The sequence below is a fragment of the Cupressus sempervirens genome, chromosome 10 (genome assembly GCF_028749045.1).
Source record: "Cupressus sempervirens isolate cs-2001-9-10 chromosome 10, ASM2874904v1, whole genome shotgun sequence".
Taxonomy (NCBI): domain Eukaryota; kingdom Viridiplantae; phylum Streptophyta; class Pinopsida; order Cupressales; family Cupressaceae; genus Cupressus; species Cupressus sempervirens.
In genome coordinates this window covers 347,674,505-347,693,957 of record NC_143127.1, presented here as the reverse complement: position 1 = coordinate 347,693,957, position 19,453 = coordinate 347,674,505, and the positions used below count along the sequence as shown (strand labels likewise).

The following is a 19,453-nucleotide window of genomic DNA, read 5'->3' as shown; positions in this document are numbered from 1 at the left end:
ATCTTTCTCATAAATTCATGATCCCCTGCTAGCTGGTTGAAAAATAACCTTCAGCTGTACTAGTACAGTTGGAAAATGTGTTCGAGTCCCACTAGGCGTGCCAAAACTGTTATGTTTCAAGATTTGCACCCTTTACTAAACTAGAAAACGTTCAGTAACCCTTACTTAACATGGGATTCATTTCACTATGTGAGACTGGATGATGAAACGAAACCTCCGGCTCCTATTGAATCTTTCAGTGATAACCTCTAAAACTTAAAGAAAAACTTGAGGGAAAAGGAGAAGAAATTACTGAAAACCAAACCTAAAACCTCAAGTTAAACTAAGGAGGTGATACACCAAAAAAGGTTATGAAAACGTAACCCACATGTAACAGAGAGGATTATATAGCTCTATAAAACACAGATAAAGCACAACTTCCTGTAAAGGCTTGCACAATTGATTTTATAATAAGGTTTCCATACTGAAACTATGAAAAGGAGGATAAACTAATACCTCACTTTGACTAATTTCACCTAAAAACACATATCATAACCTACAAACAAACTTACTGTTCTACACAAAGGTGTTGGAATGAGACAGAAAAATGAGGAACAATGAAACATTCACAAGTTAATCCATCAAATCATTTTAAAATGCACACAGACATTGCAGAAAGGAAAAGGCCTAACTAATAACTTCCCAAAGCATGATCACACTGCTATTACTTGTATTATATCTCCAAAAATGGATTACAGACTTTGCAAATGCAGTCCAAAACTCGGAAGTAATCATAGAAATCCTATGCATAAAATTAGAACTCCGTACAATGAGTTGAAAAACTCATACTTATGCACTTTCATCCAACTGCATTCCTCAAAAGCCATAAATGCTGGGTCAGATTTTGCCCTTAAGGCCAAACCTGAGTATTTGAAAAGACTTCAAAAAGGTGTACAAAATAGCTGATAATATCATCAACTGTCTCTCATAAATGCAGTTATATCTCCAAGCAAACTCTCAAAAGTCTCCAGAATGCAATAACTTCCATTTAAAGACAAAATCCTCACCTTTAAGAATCAATATTTAGTCATAATGATTTGCAAAATATCTGTTTTTAACCCTTTTAAAAGAGAATTAAATATTTATTTCTTTGCCCAATAATAAATATTAAATGATTTATATTCCGTAAAATATAAGGCATTTAATATCTATTAAATAATAATTTATTATAATATAGTTTGTTCCTTTTGTTTTAATAAGTATTAATTGTTTCATATAAAATATTTAAGTGATAATATTTAATCACTCAATATTTTATTAGAATAATTAGTAGTTACCAAAATAATAAGAATGAATTATATTATAATAATTTATTTTTGCAAGAAATAAATGTTAAATTTAAAACCTTTTAAAAGAATTAAAAAACAACAAAGCTTTGCAAAAATTAAAACAAGTGTTGAGTCTTAGGGTAAAAAAAAAAGTCTTTGTTTTAAAACATTACAAAAACCATAACATGGGCGCCAAAGCTTGCAAAAAAGGGAAACTTAAAACAATAAGGTAAAAAACCTTTCCTTAAAAACCCGGACTTCAAAATTTCCTTCAAAACGACAAAGGGCATGTAAAATATTGAAGAAGCCCTAAACTCTTCACATAATCATATAATCCTGCTCTGGAGTTTTCGAGTGTCGAAGAGGAGTGAGGGTTTGAGGAAATCTGCATGGTCGACGCTTTGCATCTGGTCTTACTGTTGTTCCATGAACGTGAGTCTTCAAGTTCGCCATGGGAGGAATGCTAGAGGAATGCCTGCTGCTATTACATACGAGTTTTCCCTCTAAATCAGCTTGTAAGTTGCATTTTTAAGAACCCGAATGGGGTTTATTGATTGCCGCTATGTGATTATGAAAGGTAGCTCCATGCATTTTTAGGTTAAAAATGATTTCATCGAGCCATTTGCTGTAGATATATGGCTTTGATATGAAACCCATGCTATGATTTGATTTCTTTTATTGCTGTTGCCGCCATTAAAAGTGCTGGAGTCTGTATTGTATGTGCGCCATACTTGCTGCTGTGGGTGTATGTTTCAGCATTTATCATTTTACATAAAGGTTTTGCTGAAAGATCAATTCTGAAAGTTATATTTTTGTTTCCATAAAACAAAAAACAAAAAAAACCAAAATGGGGTTCCTCTTGTAGCATTAGCTTCTATTTGATAGCAATCTTGAGAGTATCCTGTTGCCTTCCAAGTATGAGATGGACATTTGAAAAACCACACTTTCTTTTCCCAATTTCACTGAAAAATATTAAGGTATAATGAGGGTAAAATATTATCAAGTCATTATTTGCAGGATCTAACATTAGCATTTCACGGCCAGTTCGCAAAATCATCACATTTTCCTTTTTTCTAAATCAACACTAGAGTTGTGGCTTTGCATTTCTCCTCTTGCAGACTCAAAACTCTCTCCGAAATTCCAGTCACCCCAGTTGAAAGACTTACACAAACTTGCAGCCTGCAGTTTAACAAAACCAATACCATCTTTGTACTGTAATTCATGTTTCAGCCACTCATGAAATTTGCTAACAATGTAATGACTTTAAGGTAATACTCCTTTCAATTTGTTCAGTATCTGACACCATTATTCTGATAGTTTTACCTTAAGCTTTAAAAATCTATTCCTTTCCTGAGACATTCACATTTCTTCGATTCAGCATTCATCACATCCCACACACTGTTCCTATAGATATTCATGCTGCTCATAAAATTATGAATGCTGCTTTTCTCTTTGAAAGTTTTTCCTTGTTTGAAATATGAAGTTGGCTGCATGATTCTAAAACTTTTCTATTTTGTGCTCTCTAATCAACACCTTAGGGTGTTGTAAGAGCAGAATATGGGATTAACTTTACACTCTCCAATGCTTGCTTTACTTCAAAACATTTCCTCCAGGCAGGGAATGTCTCCACTGTTACTATCTCCCCGTGCGGTGTTATTACATCATCTTTGCTGGAACTTCTCATCAAATGACATAATGGATTTCTGTTTCTAAATCAGCAATAGTTCTGAATTTTATTGAACTTGCTGGAGGAACTATCATACTTTTCAATAATGATTTTCGTTAAATCATTTGCTGATTATGCTTCTCTCAATAGGTTGGTATCATTTCTTGTAGCAAGTACACCCTTGCAATCTGTGATGATAGATTGCAGATGCTTCCAAATGGATTTATTGCTTGGGTTTTGGAGAATCCTTCAAGATCATTGCACCATATAGAGTCTTAATTCCTATTTTTCGGGAATCCAAAGCTTCATAATACAGATTTGTTAGTCTGTTCATCTTTTCTTTCACTGTTTTATATATCTAATATTGTTGTTTTTCTGTAATCTTTTATATCTTGCAGCATACCTTATGAGGTTCGAACACGGGCTCGTGACACTCACAAATGATTTTATCTCTTTCAGCACTAAATGCCAATATCACTGCTTATTTTTCTTTCACGATGAAATGCATTGACAGATAAAGTATGCATAGGAATAGAGATATACGGTCATTGCTTAGATCCCTTGGGATCTAACATCTAATTTTTCCTCTTTTTGCAGCTGCTGGAGAGCGTGGAGCTCGAAGATGGACGAATGTGCCAGGGAAAGAGTTCATAACCAGTCAAAGCAACAGGCAATGACTGGTTATCTCTACTCTTTATTTCTTTCATTTATATATATTTGTTCGTGTATTTCTTGATGAAAGAAACCTAATAGTTATACTCACAGCTTGTGTGAGATCTTCTCTATTCAGCATATTAATTCATTTCATACTTTGTAAAATGAAAATTGTACATATCAGTTGATGATCTATACAATGAACATTGTATCTCTTTTGCTCATGATTTCATATATAATTGCAAAAATGATGGAATATAAATGAATAGAAAAAGTATGTTTTCCTTCTGCAATGTTACTTGGAGTAAAATTTTCAGCATGTGTAAAATTTTTTGGTAACATCAACGTTGTTAGCAACGTCAGTAGCCAAGGAGTCGAGCAGGGCAAGCAAATCTCAGAAATTAAGCACATACTTGAGTACGAGGTTTAACCACATACCAACACCATGATCGTCATGCATTCTTTCACCTACGAGAGAAGCAGCCCTAGAAGTAGACTTAACTGGCATACAGACATAGGTGGAGGAGAGTCACCCGATGCAGATCAATGAGATATCACACTCCTCAATGGACAGCACTACAAAACGAATGACAGAAGTATTAAAGGCGGATATGGCTACCCAGCAGCCTATAGTAGGGCCAGAAACAATGATGCGAGAGGATGTTGAGACATTTCTGGTTGACATGGTGACTCGGGCTCCCCAAGTGGTGATCTCTATGCAAAAACATGCTTTGGATTCAATGGTGCAGGAGCTAAAGCACGTCATATCCCTCATGAGAGTAGGGTGCTTAGCCACCTTTTTAGTCTGCTTTGAGGAACGCGAGTGGCCTAGAGTAGAGACTTCGGAGATGCACCATGATTGGGCCACCACCAGAGAGTTAGTTGTGGAGAGCGACATAGAGACTCTGACTCGTAAGGTAGTCTAGATATATCGTGATATTTATTATGCTCTTTAGAGGAGCCAGGCAGACCAATTAGCGGCAAAGAGGGCTCGTGAGGAGTCAGCTACCAGGTTAACAGTAGTGAAGGCGGACCTAACTGTAAAGAGAACAGCTCGAGAGTCGGAAAGCAACTACTTGGTAGTCTGAGAGGATAGCATTTATGGCTCAACTAGATGAGGCTAGGGGGGAGAAGAGTAAGCTACAACAAGAGTCAATAGAAAAGGAGGCAGAGCTTGGAGAGATTGCCAAGATGATGCAAACAGCCTTGGAGATTCAGATATAGGCCAAAGTAGATTTGGAAATATGGACCAAGCAAGTGCGGGAGCTAGGAGCAAAACTGAACAAGCTTAGAGTATAGGGGACGTCTACCACACCAGGGACGCATCCCTCTTCTTCTTAGTTGTTTGAATCTTGATGTAGTTAATGGTTGAGTCATATTTTGATGTTTTGATGTGTAATTTGTCTCTATTTTGTCGTCCAAAGATGACTTTACTTTTTGGGGGGGATGATGTTGTCGGTAAAAACTATATTATAGCCAACAGGTAAAATTGGTATCGAAAAGGTCACATAACGGTTGAGTCATCCCTTCGGGAAGTATATGTACATCGTCTGAATGGCTTATGAATCATCATTGCATTTGGAATTGCATATGTGCTTATATGAATAAAGTATTTGTTTTACGTTACATTCTAATCTATTAATGTGATAAGTATCCATTTACACTGTATAGTAAACAACACTACTACAGATAAAAAAAAGGCAGCTCAAAACATTCACAACAATTTTCCCAATTCCACCAATAACAAAGAACTCCAACTTCTCATTAACCGTATGCCAAAGTAGAGAAGAAAACGATTGTAATACCTCAGCTGCAATTGCACAAATAATTTAAGGAGAATTAGTCTCCAAGCAAGATCACAAAACCCTTATACCTCAGCAAGGGAAAAGGAAAACAATTCAAGAAATTCTTCACAGGCAACAAAAGAAAATAATTAAGTGGACGCCCTTTCCATCAAATGGCCTCATATTTATAATCTTCAAAATGGAAAATGCTTCCCAAATGAACTTCACTTAAGAAGCTTCCTCCACACAACATTAAAATATAATAGTGTCATCGTAATATAATTTATTAATTGTGTTTGGCTCCAAAAATGACCTTTTCCACCATAACATAATATTCTGACACACAAGGCCATTGTTTCTTGTTCCCACAATTTAAAACTTTTCATCCCGATTCTAACGGGCTATGATACCGAGGTCACCAACAAAAATAGCAACTAATTTGCCCATCTTGCGAAAACAATTGAAGAAGCATCAGAATCGAAAACTGACAACACTAAAGTGATCCTGATAATGAACGATGATGAACAAACCTAATGGGGTGACTTACTATAAATAGACGCTCCCTCCAAGATTCTTGGAGCCCAAACCAAAAGCCCAAAAAAAAAAACTGAGAGCATCACTCAACTCTTCTGACTCATTTGAGCTCATCAGAACCAACAAGTTAACTTACTATAAATATTAAGTTCCTCAAATGGAACCAAAACACATGATAGGTTGTTGAAAAGCCTATAACCCCACAACTGAAACCCTCAAATCCCATTGTTAGCCCACAAGGTTGTGATGGTGAACTAACCAAGTCAACTCTAGGACCCTGCTAAAAATTGATGCATTACACAAAATACAGTGTCAACACTATGTAATTCTAGTTTAGAACTTTTTGCACCTCCTCGATCAACTATCAAAGTTCGTTCGCATTTTTGTTACACATTCACACGTACACATAAATCTTGAAATTACATATATACCAAACTCCTAATGATGCAGGCTATAATCTAGACTGTAAGAGGGATCACCCAACCTTGTCAATGGTAAAAGCCCAATGGTCAAGTCTCACCGAGGCATACACAGAGTTGAGGTTTACTCTTCTAGGATGGATATCCTAAAGTAAGCAAGAAAAAATAAACATGTATATAGATTGATGGATTAATGTTTTAAACTAAATATATTAGCAAGTAAAAATATTAGCATTTAGCACAAGCAAAGAATTGCAAGCTGGCAAAAGATGAGATGCCGAACAACTCCACAACTATTATACAATAAAATACCTTGGAAAATCGATGCCTCAAAAACCAGCACGGCAATCAGGATATTAGAAGACACGACTCAGATAATAAAAGATTTATAGGTTTTTTTCTTCTTTGGATTTGGGTACAACTAGTTAGTCTAGCAGATGTAAATATCAGTTTTATACAGTTAAGTACTGTCCTGTCAAGGTAATTAATACAATATAAAAAGCTGTAGAAGGTACCAAATCAATTAGTCAATGTAGATATATTTTACATCAGCTCCATTCTTAAAGCAGACACCATGTAGAAATATATATGATACCATCAAGAGGTTTTTCTTCAAAAAGAATTTTGTAGAGTCCAACTTTAGTCCAAATTATATTGTTTCCTGAAAGAATGATAATGCATATACATCTAAAAAAATTCAAAAGAAGCATTAACTTCTCCTAGATGAAAAAACTAATTGTACATAACCAAGATTAAAAGAACTTGAAGGCAACTAAAAAGGACTATTCATCACACGGACAAGAAAATTCACTTACATTTACTGCTACACTTCTAAGAGTTGTACAAAAAGTTGTCAAGGAATTGGAAACAAGGCTGTCTTGTTGAAAAATGTCTAGAAGTACTTCAACCATACCAATGTCTGCAAATCTTCGAGCATGTGTGTATACCTGCATCACATCTCTATGCTTTTCAATGATAGTGAAAACAAGTATGCAAAGCTAGCTAGAAAAAACTTCATACTAAAACAAATATATAATATGTATGCATAGATTCATAGATAGCATATGTTCATATGTGTGTGTGTGTGTGCATCCTACCCATTAATGTCACTTGCATTATTGCAAGTTGTCCAAGACCAATAATAAATTTTGATAATGGCCCTGGAAAAACATCAATACATGCATCAATGTTTGCTGTAACAAAAAGCAGTTCAATAGATCAAGGCTTCAGGCTTCCTAATTGAACATGGTCAGTGTGATATAGACAGAATCAATTTTAATAATGTCTGTTGCCTTTGGAAGAAAGTAAAAACAGAACATAAGCTAGTTCGATAAATCAAGCTTCTAACTAAAACATGTTCAGTGTTATCTTAACAATACAAATTATTATGTTTTATGTTGCCTTTGAAAAGGGGCATGAACAGGCAAGAATCAACTAAAATTCTAGGCCATGACATAAAAAAACAATAACGCTGTTGGAAACTGAAACAAATGGTAGCACCAGCATCAACCATAAGCAGTGCTTACAAGTGCCAAGCTCATTCTCAGATACAATAAATAAGGCCTAAAGAAATGAGATAATTAGTAATCTAGAATTGATTTCGCATTACTGGGGTATTTGTTAAAAATTACTAACTAGGCCTTCATGAGTTTAATGTGACCCAAATTTCTTTGAAGATGCTACTGACTAAAAAGTTATGAAAAATGTTTAAAATGTTGAAGTTGATGCATTAATGAAAACAAATAAAAAACTTTGTGCTTAAAATTGTCATATGGTAAAGAAATAATATGGTGTAAATAACCTCCCTAAAATCAAAGCAGATTGTAGTATTGATAAACAAAAGTGGAGACTAGTTGCAAAATAGTTTGCTGATAAGGTATCAATTACTAAGAAGACCGTATACATAGAAATAAGGATTGATTAATTGCAGCCTGACACGAAGGGAGAGCTCACCAAATGGAGATCAAAAATGCTCTTCTGAACACAGATATTAATAAAGATGTTCCTCACACTCAGAATTTTATAAAGAGGTAATCAAAATCTTCTTTCTATGTTCAAGAAACACTAACTTCTCAAAATCTAAACCAAGTTGTGGAACGTACTATGCTTAATGCAATAAACAATGTTGGAATACTGGTTTTAGACATTAAGTAGTAGGTAAAGTATGACTTGGCCATTCTCATCATAATAATCATCTTATCAGGTTTTCATCACAATAATCATCTCTTTTATCTATCACTTTCTATTCATCACTCTTTGCCCAATGCACTGTATATGCTCTCCAAAGGTTTCTGCAAGATCATAGCTAATCAAATTGTTCAAATTAACCTTTGCAAGCATATATAATAATCACTCTAAAACAAGTTTCTGTATTAAAAAGTTATGGACATGTAAAACATAGAATATGATCAATAAAAGACTGTAAGGTCCTCACAGACACCCCTTCTGCCCTATCATGTATAAGTGCTTGAGAGTGGATGATATAGGTGTAATGTCCCTTTTTTGGGACATTAGGAATTCCCAAGTTAAATTCATATAATATTAGAATTGACTTATGAGAGTTTGAGCAGATTAATAAAATAGGTCAATTTAATATTATAGAGAGTTAAAAGAGGACAAAGAAGGAAAAGCACGAGAAGAATAGAGGGAAGCTCAAGGGTCATCTGTTGGGTCTTTAAAGAGGAGGAAGGAGTTCACCTTGGACATGATTGGGGTTGGGTGGATATTTTGCAACCAACAATTTTGGGTAAAATCCAATCGCAAAATAGGATGAACAGCCACAGCGTGGGAGAGAAAGTATCTCCTACCTGAAAGGGAAGGCTCCCCCTTCTCACTGTGTTGGTTCCCAAAACCGCAGATTGGAATCCTACGAGTCTTTCCAACTCGATGCTAGGATATCCAATCCATTCTGGCCAACTTGATGGGATTGATCGATGTGATCCAAATCCCCTGCACTTTTGGCTCTGCAAAACCAAGGCGGGTGCACCAAATCCTGAACAAAACACTTAAGTCCAGGATACTTATAGAAGATTGGTTAAAATATGAATGCAACGAAAGTTTTCCAAATGGCAAGAATTACAGAAAGCTTTTAACTTGCAAAATACGAATTAAGAATAATGAATATACGAGTGTTCAAAATAAAAGAAAAAGTAAATGCAACAAATGAATATATTAATTCTTCAAAGGAAAGATACAAAACAATTGCCAACATATGGATTGCAAATTATGAAAAATATAAAGACCAATGCCAAAGGGCAATAGAGTCAATATTATAAGTTTAAAACATACAACTTTATAAAATTCTACGCACATTAATTATAAACAATTTAGTAATCAAGATGCGACAGATCAAATATATGGACACAATTTTAAAATAGTCTAGAATGTATTTTAACTCCTGTGGTAGGGAGACAAACCAAACATAAATTCGGAAACAATTAAATATTTCTCAATATCTATGATGTTCGATTTTAAAATGCTTTACTTGATCATGTCCACTTATCTATCATATAATTTATTTATAAAATTAAAAATAATAATTATAAAGGATGAAACTATATAATATTTTAACTCTAAAGCTTCATGCAAATAAAATAAATATTTCTTACTGATTGTGTCGGAAATAAAATTGCACTAGAGACACTCCTTAGGACGATCCATCCAATGCAGTTTGACTCCAGAATTGCATGTAAATATCATTCAATAATCCAAAATCCACGAGATCAATTCAAAAATTCATTCCTTTACCTATGAAAGAATATAATATATCATAGTGCATATAGTATGCAAAAATTAGGAAGCGTCGATATGAATTGTCACGATTGTATCCCTTGTTTGTTTTGCATCTCCTATTTATAAATGTATAGATAGTTACACGATTGCCACTCGACCATCATACCTCTTCATGACTAAAAACTAATTACTTTGTTTTACATAATATCATTGCGTAGTCAGTGGTGATTTAATTCCTTTTACAGATACGATTCAACTCTAATCAAAAGCTTTTGATTAAAAATTGTTGCGAAAACCCATTTAAAATGTCTTCTTAAAGATTTTATCTCTATATACTTATGCCCAATATCCATTCACATCACAAGATAGATCATTTCTCCATCTCTAGGTTTCTTCAAATTTTGAGTTCAAGGTCTTCAATCTTTCTCGAGCTTACTCCATCTTTTGCCTCTTGTGAGCATTCCTGCAACAAGCAAAAAAGATCGATGAGTATTACTCAACTGAATCAAACAAATTATTTGAATTCTTGCACACATATATTATCGTTCAATTTTATGCTTCCACGGTGATTTCCATATACTTTGTTATTTTGAGGATTTTTACGTTCCAAGGCACTCGATTGGAAGTATCGTTATTTGACTGATAAGCAATTTCCTCTTCCACAAAGGCATCAAATCATCTCATGGCACTACTTGTCTTTGACATATTATTGAATTACAAGTATGCAATTATTATTATTTCATTAGTTTGAATGGTATACCCAACGTGTCCTTAATACTCGTATTCTTTTTATCATTCCCTTCATTCATTTTATCAAGTCTTCAATATATAATCGCTGCTAAATTAATTATTTAAAAATTTCTTATTCGCTTTCCAAGCTGCTCCCGACAATATCTCTATGTTGACATGTTTGAAGGATTGCTGTTTTAATAGATTGCCTTCAATTTCCACGGTTTGCTTAGGCATCACAACATTTCCATGTTATCTTTTCATATATTTCCACTTGGCACTGTATGTATTTCCAGAACTCCATGGTCTTCTAAAATTGCAAATTGATTGTCTCTATTAAAATCACTTCTCAGGGACAGTGATGCGAACTCTCAATTCTGCTGCTATTTAAATCCAAGTGACAAAGATCCTCATATACTATGTGAATTTTAATTGCTCCATTGCGGCTTCATGTAATAGATGCAGGTCAGGATTGATTTGGTATTTCATTCACATGCCCAATATGCATTCAGCATATAATAGCTCTATCACAATGCATTTTATCTGTATACAGACTACTGATGATTTATGTCCAATCAATGCAAGGAACTCAAAATTTTATTGCTTGATGTCTCATATACAAAAGGACATTTGCAGAATGAGAATAGGCTCCTGGCCATATGTGAAATGTGCACCCAGACATTCTTTGCAATCCTAGTTATGATAAGGTTCAAAAGATTTCACAGATAATAACAAATTATTTTGAGATGCTTATAATAATCACTTTGCGTTGTTTTAGGAATGATATCAGCAAGGTTCATTCTTGTAAGTCCTGTAGTAAACGCTCCCTAGTGTTTGTTCTTATGAGCTCTCTCACCAGCGCTCAGATCATAGTTCGATATGTTCCCTACTTCTACAATAGAGCAATACTTCATTCTTGCATGCTCCGAAGTTGTTAATCCTCAATCCTTGGAGGTTCCCAGGCAGTAATGTATATATAGACTTTCATATTTGGAATTCCCTCATACATTCTAGATACAATTAATTATAAGCACATATTTAGAGTCCACAATTGCTACGCTTTATCCAAGTTATATACAGTTGTTTTATGCTACTTCAGATCAGAGGGAACACATTGATCTCCCCCAAAACTATCATGTATTTCAATCACTTTTTAGGACCTTTTTGTCCATGCAATGATGACGCTTCTGATATTAACAATGCCAATTCTTCATTTATCTCCCATATCATTACATAAATGGAGACTAAAAATTTGGGCTCCATAATACTTTTCCTTGGATCAACTCTAGGTTAGTAAGAAGTTGAGAGATTTTGTAGAGGGATGTTACCAATATTCTTTCCTCTTAACTTTCAGGAAAGAACCCACTTCCTCGTGAAGCAAGTAATGGGCAGGGTGAAATCTCTAAGGACACTTCTATCTAAAAGTTGTGAACAATGATATCAATAAACCGAAACTAACTCAAAGGCTCGCTGAAAGTGTATTGATTTGGCTCTAATTCCGGCTGTAATTCTACATGAATAAGTTTTACTAATAGGGCACAAAGGCTTACAAAAGTAAAGATATCTTAACCATTTTGTGAATCAAGAAAGAGATATAAGCTAAAGACAAAGCTTCTAACTATATATCTCCACAATTGCTCCTAGTCAAAGCTCTGGCTCCAGTTGCTTCTTAACTCTTTTTATACTCAATTATTAAGAACACAAGATCACATAAACCAAAAATGACATATGCAAATCATAGACAAAACTTCTAATTCACACAAGTAACAATCTCACTCAATCAAAGTTAAGTCTCAATTGCTCTTTTGTATTCACTTTTCTATCAAAATAGTGCTACACAAACAAAGTTCTACTGGCACAATTTCTCTAGAGCTCTCTTGCATACAATAATAGATGGTTTTACAATGAGGGGGCACTCCTTTATATAGGCACAAGAATTGAGAAAAAGATGGAGAAAAAAGTGAGAGCAACTCAACCAACTTTGACCAAGTCTAACTAGAAGAGAAATTATTGGGTTACATGCAACTCACATTACATGTAATTACATCTTTTCATGCAATGTATCCTCTTTGATCTACAATCAAAAAAAAAAACAAAATAACAATCTTAAATATTGGTCTTTAGTGCCTTGAACTTGATGGTAACATCATGCACTGTAGGAAGATCAGAAATCTCCATTGTCTTTGATATTGCCTCTATCCTTAGTGCATCTGCATATGCTGATTGCGCAACCTTAGAATTCGTCATCAAAGAATCTAGCAAGTGTTTTGTCAAAGATTTATAAAGGACAAACTTGTTCATCATGTGAGAACCAAGATCTTCAGAATCTAAATAAGCATTGCTAGTGATTATATATTTTGAACTTGCTCTTTCAACTGCAATCAATACAATGTTCATCAAGAATCTAACATCTCATTTGCTCTAAATCACATGTGATTCCTGTTTCTAGCATCTGACAATCTCCAAGAGTTGTCTGCAACTTTGTAACCAGTTTTCTCAATGTTTCTTCTTTATAACCCATAAGCCCTTGATATCTAAAGAACATTTCACAGGATGGAAGAATGTCACATGAAACCATGGCATCTAAATCAAATTTAGCAATCTCATCCCAGTCATTGAGAATCTTTTTCAAATCATCTGCTTCTTCAGTCAAGGAAGAAATCAAGCCTTGCTCCATTTCATTCATATTTTTGATACGCTTAAGAACTGTAAAAAATTATGTAATGGCCCAAACTCCTTCAAAAATGACTTCTCCTATCCAAGACTTAGCGGCTTCAATCAGCTTTCTTTCCTTGGATGTCTAAGACACTATAACAGCACTTTGAGAAGATTGTTGTCGAGTGACTTCATTTAAGCGAGTAACCTCATGTTTGAGTTGATTCTTCTTTTCCTATAATTCATGGTTACTTTTTGACACATTAGCTAATGCATCTTGAGCATCTTGTAAGCAACTCAAGCGTGACTATTTCCTGATTGCTACCTTAGTGAACTTGTAATCAGAATGGGTAAGTTCTTCAATAGGCTTGTCCACTAGTGGCTCAACAATTTCTACAAACTTGGTTTTCTCCGAATCAACTAAGATCCTTGAAACAATATTATCTTTCAAAGATTTGGATTTAGTTTTCTTTATAGGAAGGTTATCGAAAGGTACAACCACTTTCCTTCTCTTCATTGTGATTCTTCTCAACCATGCAGGCAAGCTGAAACTTTCATCTGTGGAAGCAGGTACAGTGGAGACCATTGCCATTGATCTTGATTGTATCTCCGTTGCAATTGAACAAGACTCAGTTTGCACAACTGAATTCATAGGTGCATGGTGAGAGGATTTTGTCATGAATAGCTCAAAACCCGTCAAAGATGTATCAAGTTGAGAAACTTGACCCTTTTTAATAGTTGGAAAATCTTCGAACACACTTCCCAAATGTTCGTATTGTTCATTTGCTGAAGAAATAGGAAGAACCAACATATTGACTTTTGAAACTAGAATAGGTGTGCAAATAGTGAAAAATGAATCCACATCATCATCTATCTCATCCAGAAAAGATGCTTCACGCATGGATGGTGCATGAGTTTGTGCAGGTCCTGGAGGAGATATGATCATAACTTTCCCTTCTTCCTCATCTTCATCTGATTCTGTCTCTAATTCCTCCTCTAATTACTCAACTAGTTCAGGGATCTGAGATGATTTAGATCCCTTTTTGTCCTTCCACTTGAATTTAAGATACATCTTTGCACTAGAAGAAGAAGCTCCATCTTTACCTATTATTTCCAGCTGTGATTTCCTTCCAAGAGGACCAAAGCTTCCACAATCCAGACCTAATCTCAGATTAACCCTTTTTAGGCCTTTAATCCTCAACCACTTGTTGGTGTTTGCTAAAATAGATTGAAATCTATAAAGAATGGATGTACCTTCCTTCTGCTACCATTGAATGGGAAAAGAGCATCTTTTATTAAAATTTTCCTAATGATATTTGGGATCAAGAACATTGCCATCATCTTCAATTTGGAAATCTGATGGGATCTCAAGCATGTTAAGATCAATGATTTGCTAAAAAGTTAATCTGAAATAATTCATCTTCATTATATCCATTTTTGTTTGCATGTCAATCCAAACATCCTCGATACAATGAGCATGTGTAAAAGCCCTCTTGATTTGAGAATTCATCTCTTTGTAATCAAAGCCAAATCTAGCTTTGAATTTCTTCAAAGTGATCAGCTGTAATTATGATTCCATATTTTTTGCTTTATGTATAGGAATTGATCAAACAATTACCAATTACCAAGGGTTTAGCAGAAAAAATACCAAAACCAGGCCTATGCAAGGCATGCTGATCAGACTGAACTTCCATGAGTTGTCTAGCTAATTCCATCAAAATGATTTTATCAGTAGCATAACTAGGTAAGGTATACGGCTTACCTTTAAAACATCCAACCCTTAGGTAAAAGTTGGAAACTAGATAAAGATACAACCATACTGATTTACCTTTTTCTCAAGCATCGTCAGATATCATTTTGATGGATAACTGTCTATCAAACAAACACCAGAAATGCCCAATGAAAGCATCCCAAACTCTTCTAAAATGAAACTTACTATTAATCAGAGTGACCTGATCATAGTAATCCCAAAATGGAATCTGTAGACAATCTCCTTTGGCTGAGAGCCCAAAGAAAGATCCCATGGCAGCAGCAATATAAACAAGGTAGGAATTCATGTAGAAAGGCACTGAAATCCCTACATTGAGCAACTGTTGACAGAGCGAGTACTAATCAGTTCTCCCCAAAGGATATGTTTTTATTCTCCATGATCTGGAAGATGAATTTGTAAATCCATAGTTCAAAATCGGTGGAATATTTAAGACAACAAACCCTGCTGAGAAGAATGATAAGATCTTTGTACTCCTGCTTGAAATTAGACCTGTGAACGGTCTTTGGCCATCTCAAGAAGTTGTTCCTCTTGGTATCCAACTAGTATTATTCACAAACTTTTGATAATCTCCCTTCTTCTCATTCCATATTTCCAAAGATGATTCTCTGGTCAAATCTATGCATTCTACATGATGTGGCACGTTAAAAATTTGCTCGGTAACTTCTGGATCAAGACTAGTAACAAGCCTACCATCAGCATCCTTGATCGTCTTTGACTTTGGACTGAAATGCTTTGCACATCCGAGAACAAACTTAGGTTCTATGGCACCCGTGGGAAAGGTAGATATCAAGTGAATATGACTCATGACCAACAGGAGTTTCTATTCTTCGCAAAAAATCAGTCATGTCCACATGTTTAATTTTCATGTCTAACATGTTGTCAAGAATGGATGTGACTTCAGATGGAGTTACATGAGCCAACTCTTTATCAAACTAGTATTTCATTTTGCCCTTAGATTTAGATGGTGAGGGCATCTATTGCTCTCGTGATGCAACAAAAAAAATCCCAAAACATTAATACAACATTAGAGAAAATCACCATAAAGGTAGATTCTTGATCAACAACAAAGCTTCGAGTATGGATTAGATTCTTTGTAGACCCAATGAGATAATCTCAAAAAGAGACATCATACACATATAGTGGATGAAAATGGAAGATGGAATGAAATATTATGAAAGTGAGAATGGAAGGAAAGGAATATGTGTGAAGGTGGAACGCATGGGAATGCGTGTGAATGGAGATTGCTGATTTCCAAAAGTGACTTAGGTTTTCAAGATGCTATTGCATGGAAAATAGATTACATGTAAATGTAACATGTAATGAGGAATGCGAAGTGAGATGATATGCGGATGCGGATGAAGGATGAGCTTACATGTAAATGCGGACAACGGATGAAGCGCGGTGTGTAATGACACAGGAAGTGGAAAAATATGTATTTGCTCATCGAGGCATAGTACATATGGAAAGATGGAAATGGAATGAAACTTGCAGTGAAATGAACTTTATAATCATCGTTGTGGAAAGGTCAAGTCAAAGTACATGGGAAAACATGCATATGACAATTTTGACCTTTCAAAAAGTGACTAAGTCAAAAATAGATTTTAGAGATGCAATTACACGAAAGACTTTTCATATAATTATGTCGTGTGTTGGGTGGATATTTTGCAGCCAACAGTTTTGGGTAACAATCCACTCGCAAAATAGGATGACCAGCCACAATGTATGAGACAGAGTCTATCCTACCTTAAAGGGAAGGCTCCCCCTTCTCACCATTCCTTGGATCAACTCAAGGTAAGCAAGAAGTCGAGAGATTTTATAAAATGGGTGTTACCAATATCCTTTCTTCTTATCTTTCAAAAAAGAATCCACTTACTCATGGAGCGAGTAATGGGCAGGGTGAATCTCTAACTACAGTTCTATCAAGAGTTGGAAACAATAATACCGATAAACCTTCACTAACTCAAAGGCTAGCTAAAAATGTACCAGTTTGCCTTAAGTCCATTCCTACTTCTATATGGAAAAGTTGTATAATTAGGGCACAAAGACTAAGTAAGAATAACTTAACTATTTTGCAAATTAAGAAAGAAGTAAAAGCTACAGATAAAGCTTTGAGCTATATATTTCCACAATTGCTCCTAGTCAAAGCTCTGGCTCCAATTGCTTCTTAACTCTTTTATATTTAATTCACAAAATACAATTACCCAGAACACAAGATAACATGAATCAAAGTTAACTCAGATGAATTATAGACAAAGCTTATAACTCATACAAGTAACAATCTTACTTAATCAAAGTTAAGTCTCAAATGCTCCTTTGTATTCACTTTCTTTCAAAATAGTGCTTACACAAACAAAATTCTACTAGCACAATTTCTCCAGAGCTCCCTTGCATAAAAATCAAGATGATTTTACAATCAGGGGGCACTCCTTTAAATAGGCACAGGAGTTGAAAAAAGGGTGGAGGAAAAAGTGGGAGCAACTCAACCAACTTTGACCTAGTCTAACTAGAAGAGAAAATATAGGGCTACATGCAACTCGCACTACATTTTTTACATACACATGTACCTCGCATTGCATGTAATTACATATTTTCATGTAATGCATCCTCTTAGACCTACAAACACAAATAAGAACAAAATAAACAATCTTAGAGATTGTTTCTCAGTGCCTTGAATTTAACGATGATATCAGACACTATGGGAAGATTGGCAATTTCTATGGTCTTTGATATGGCTTTGATTCTCAATACGTCTGCATACACTGATTGTACAACTTTGAAGATATGCTCAATGACTTCTAGATCAAGGCTAATGACAACCTTGCCGTCGGCGTCATTGATAGTCTTTGATTTCAAGTTCCATGGCCGCCATAGGAAATGTAGATACCAAGTGAATGTTACTTCTTTTGATGCGCTTCATCTCGTGGCCAACAAGAGTTTCAACTCTCTGCAAAAAATCAGCCATGTCCACATGAATGATGATTGTGTCCATTACATTATCAAGAACAGATGCAACTAATGATGAAGTTACATGAGCCAACTCTTTCTCGTATTGATATTTCATCTTTCCTTTGGATTTTGATGATAAGGGCATCTCTTGTGCTTGCACTGCAACACAAAAATCCCAAAACATAAACACATCATCAGAAGGAATCACCATACAAGTTGATTTGTGATCAGCAACAAAGATTCGAAAATGAAATGGAGACTTTGTAGATCTGATGAAATGATCTCAAAAAGAAATCATAGGCATATGCAGTGAATGAAGATGAAAAGTGAACGAAATGCGAAATGAAATGTTATGAAGATGGAAAATGGAAGATGGAATGAAATGAAATGAAATGAAATATGTGAAGGTGGAACATATGGGAATGCGTGCAAATGAAGATTGTTGATTTTCAAACATGACTTAAGGTTTTCAAGGCATTATTGCATGAAAATGACTACACGTAAGTACAACATGTAACAGGAAATGAAAAGTGAGATGAGATGCGAATGCGAATGGAGGATACACTTTACATGCAAGTGCAGATGGAATATGAGCTGCAAAGCATGGAAAGATGCGGAAACATGTATTTGCTCATGAAGATGCGAATGCATATGAAGAGATGGAAATAAAATGTGATGATGCTTTCGCATGAAATGAAACAACAAGTTCTTGGGAAAGAACTTGTAACTTCTCCAAAATGGAGAAAACCAAAAAGCAAGCACAAAACACAAAAACTCAAAAGAAAAACGTACCTTTGGAAAGTGACTCAAACATGTCAAGATGCAAAGCACTTCAACACACAAATTCAAATTTGGAATTTGGGGGAAAACCAAAAACATGAAAATGAACAATTTCTTCATTTTTAAAGGAAAAATGCACTTTCCATGGTATTGATTTCAACAAGTGGCAATCATCAAGCAATATTGTGCATAAAATCAGAACGATAAGCACAAATTAAATAGCAAGAAAGAATAAGTCCATTTACATAAAGATTAAGTGCCAAAAATGGTGGAAAAAGATGCTCCAATGTTGAAAATGTCTTTAAAATCACTTGAATCTTTCAAACTTTTGCAAATCCGAATGGGAGAAGACAGAAAACAAGGCATTTTAGTTGGAAGATGCCAAAACATGCCCTATTCTTGCTCCAAGATCCAACATTTTTCTCCAAGGCACATGATCAAAACGTTTTTGTTACATCCCAATTTTTGCCTAAATT

General features: G+C 35.0%; 1 protein-coding gene across 1 annotated transcript in view; it reads right to left on the bottom strand.

The window, feature by feature from the left end:
• LOC149534015 (uncharacterized) overlaps positions 1 to 19,453 on the bottom strand; it is a 163,839-nt gene that overhangs the window by 59,051 nt on the left and 85,335 nt on the right. Inside the window, exon 4 of the mRNA XM_089806841.1 lies at positions 7,180 to 7,311. Coding sequence (XP_089662967.1) covers positions 7,180 to 7,311 — 132 coding nt within the window. The remainder of the gene's footprint in view (positions 1 to 7,179; positions 7,312 to 19,453) is intronic.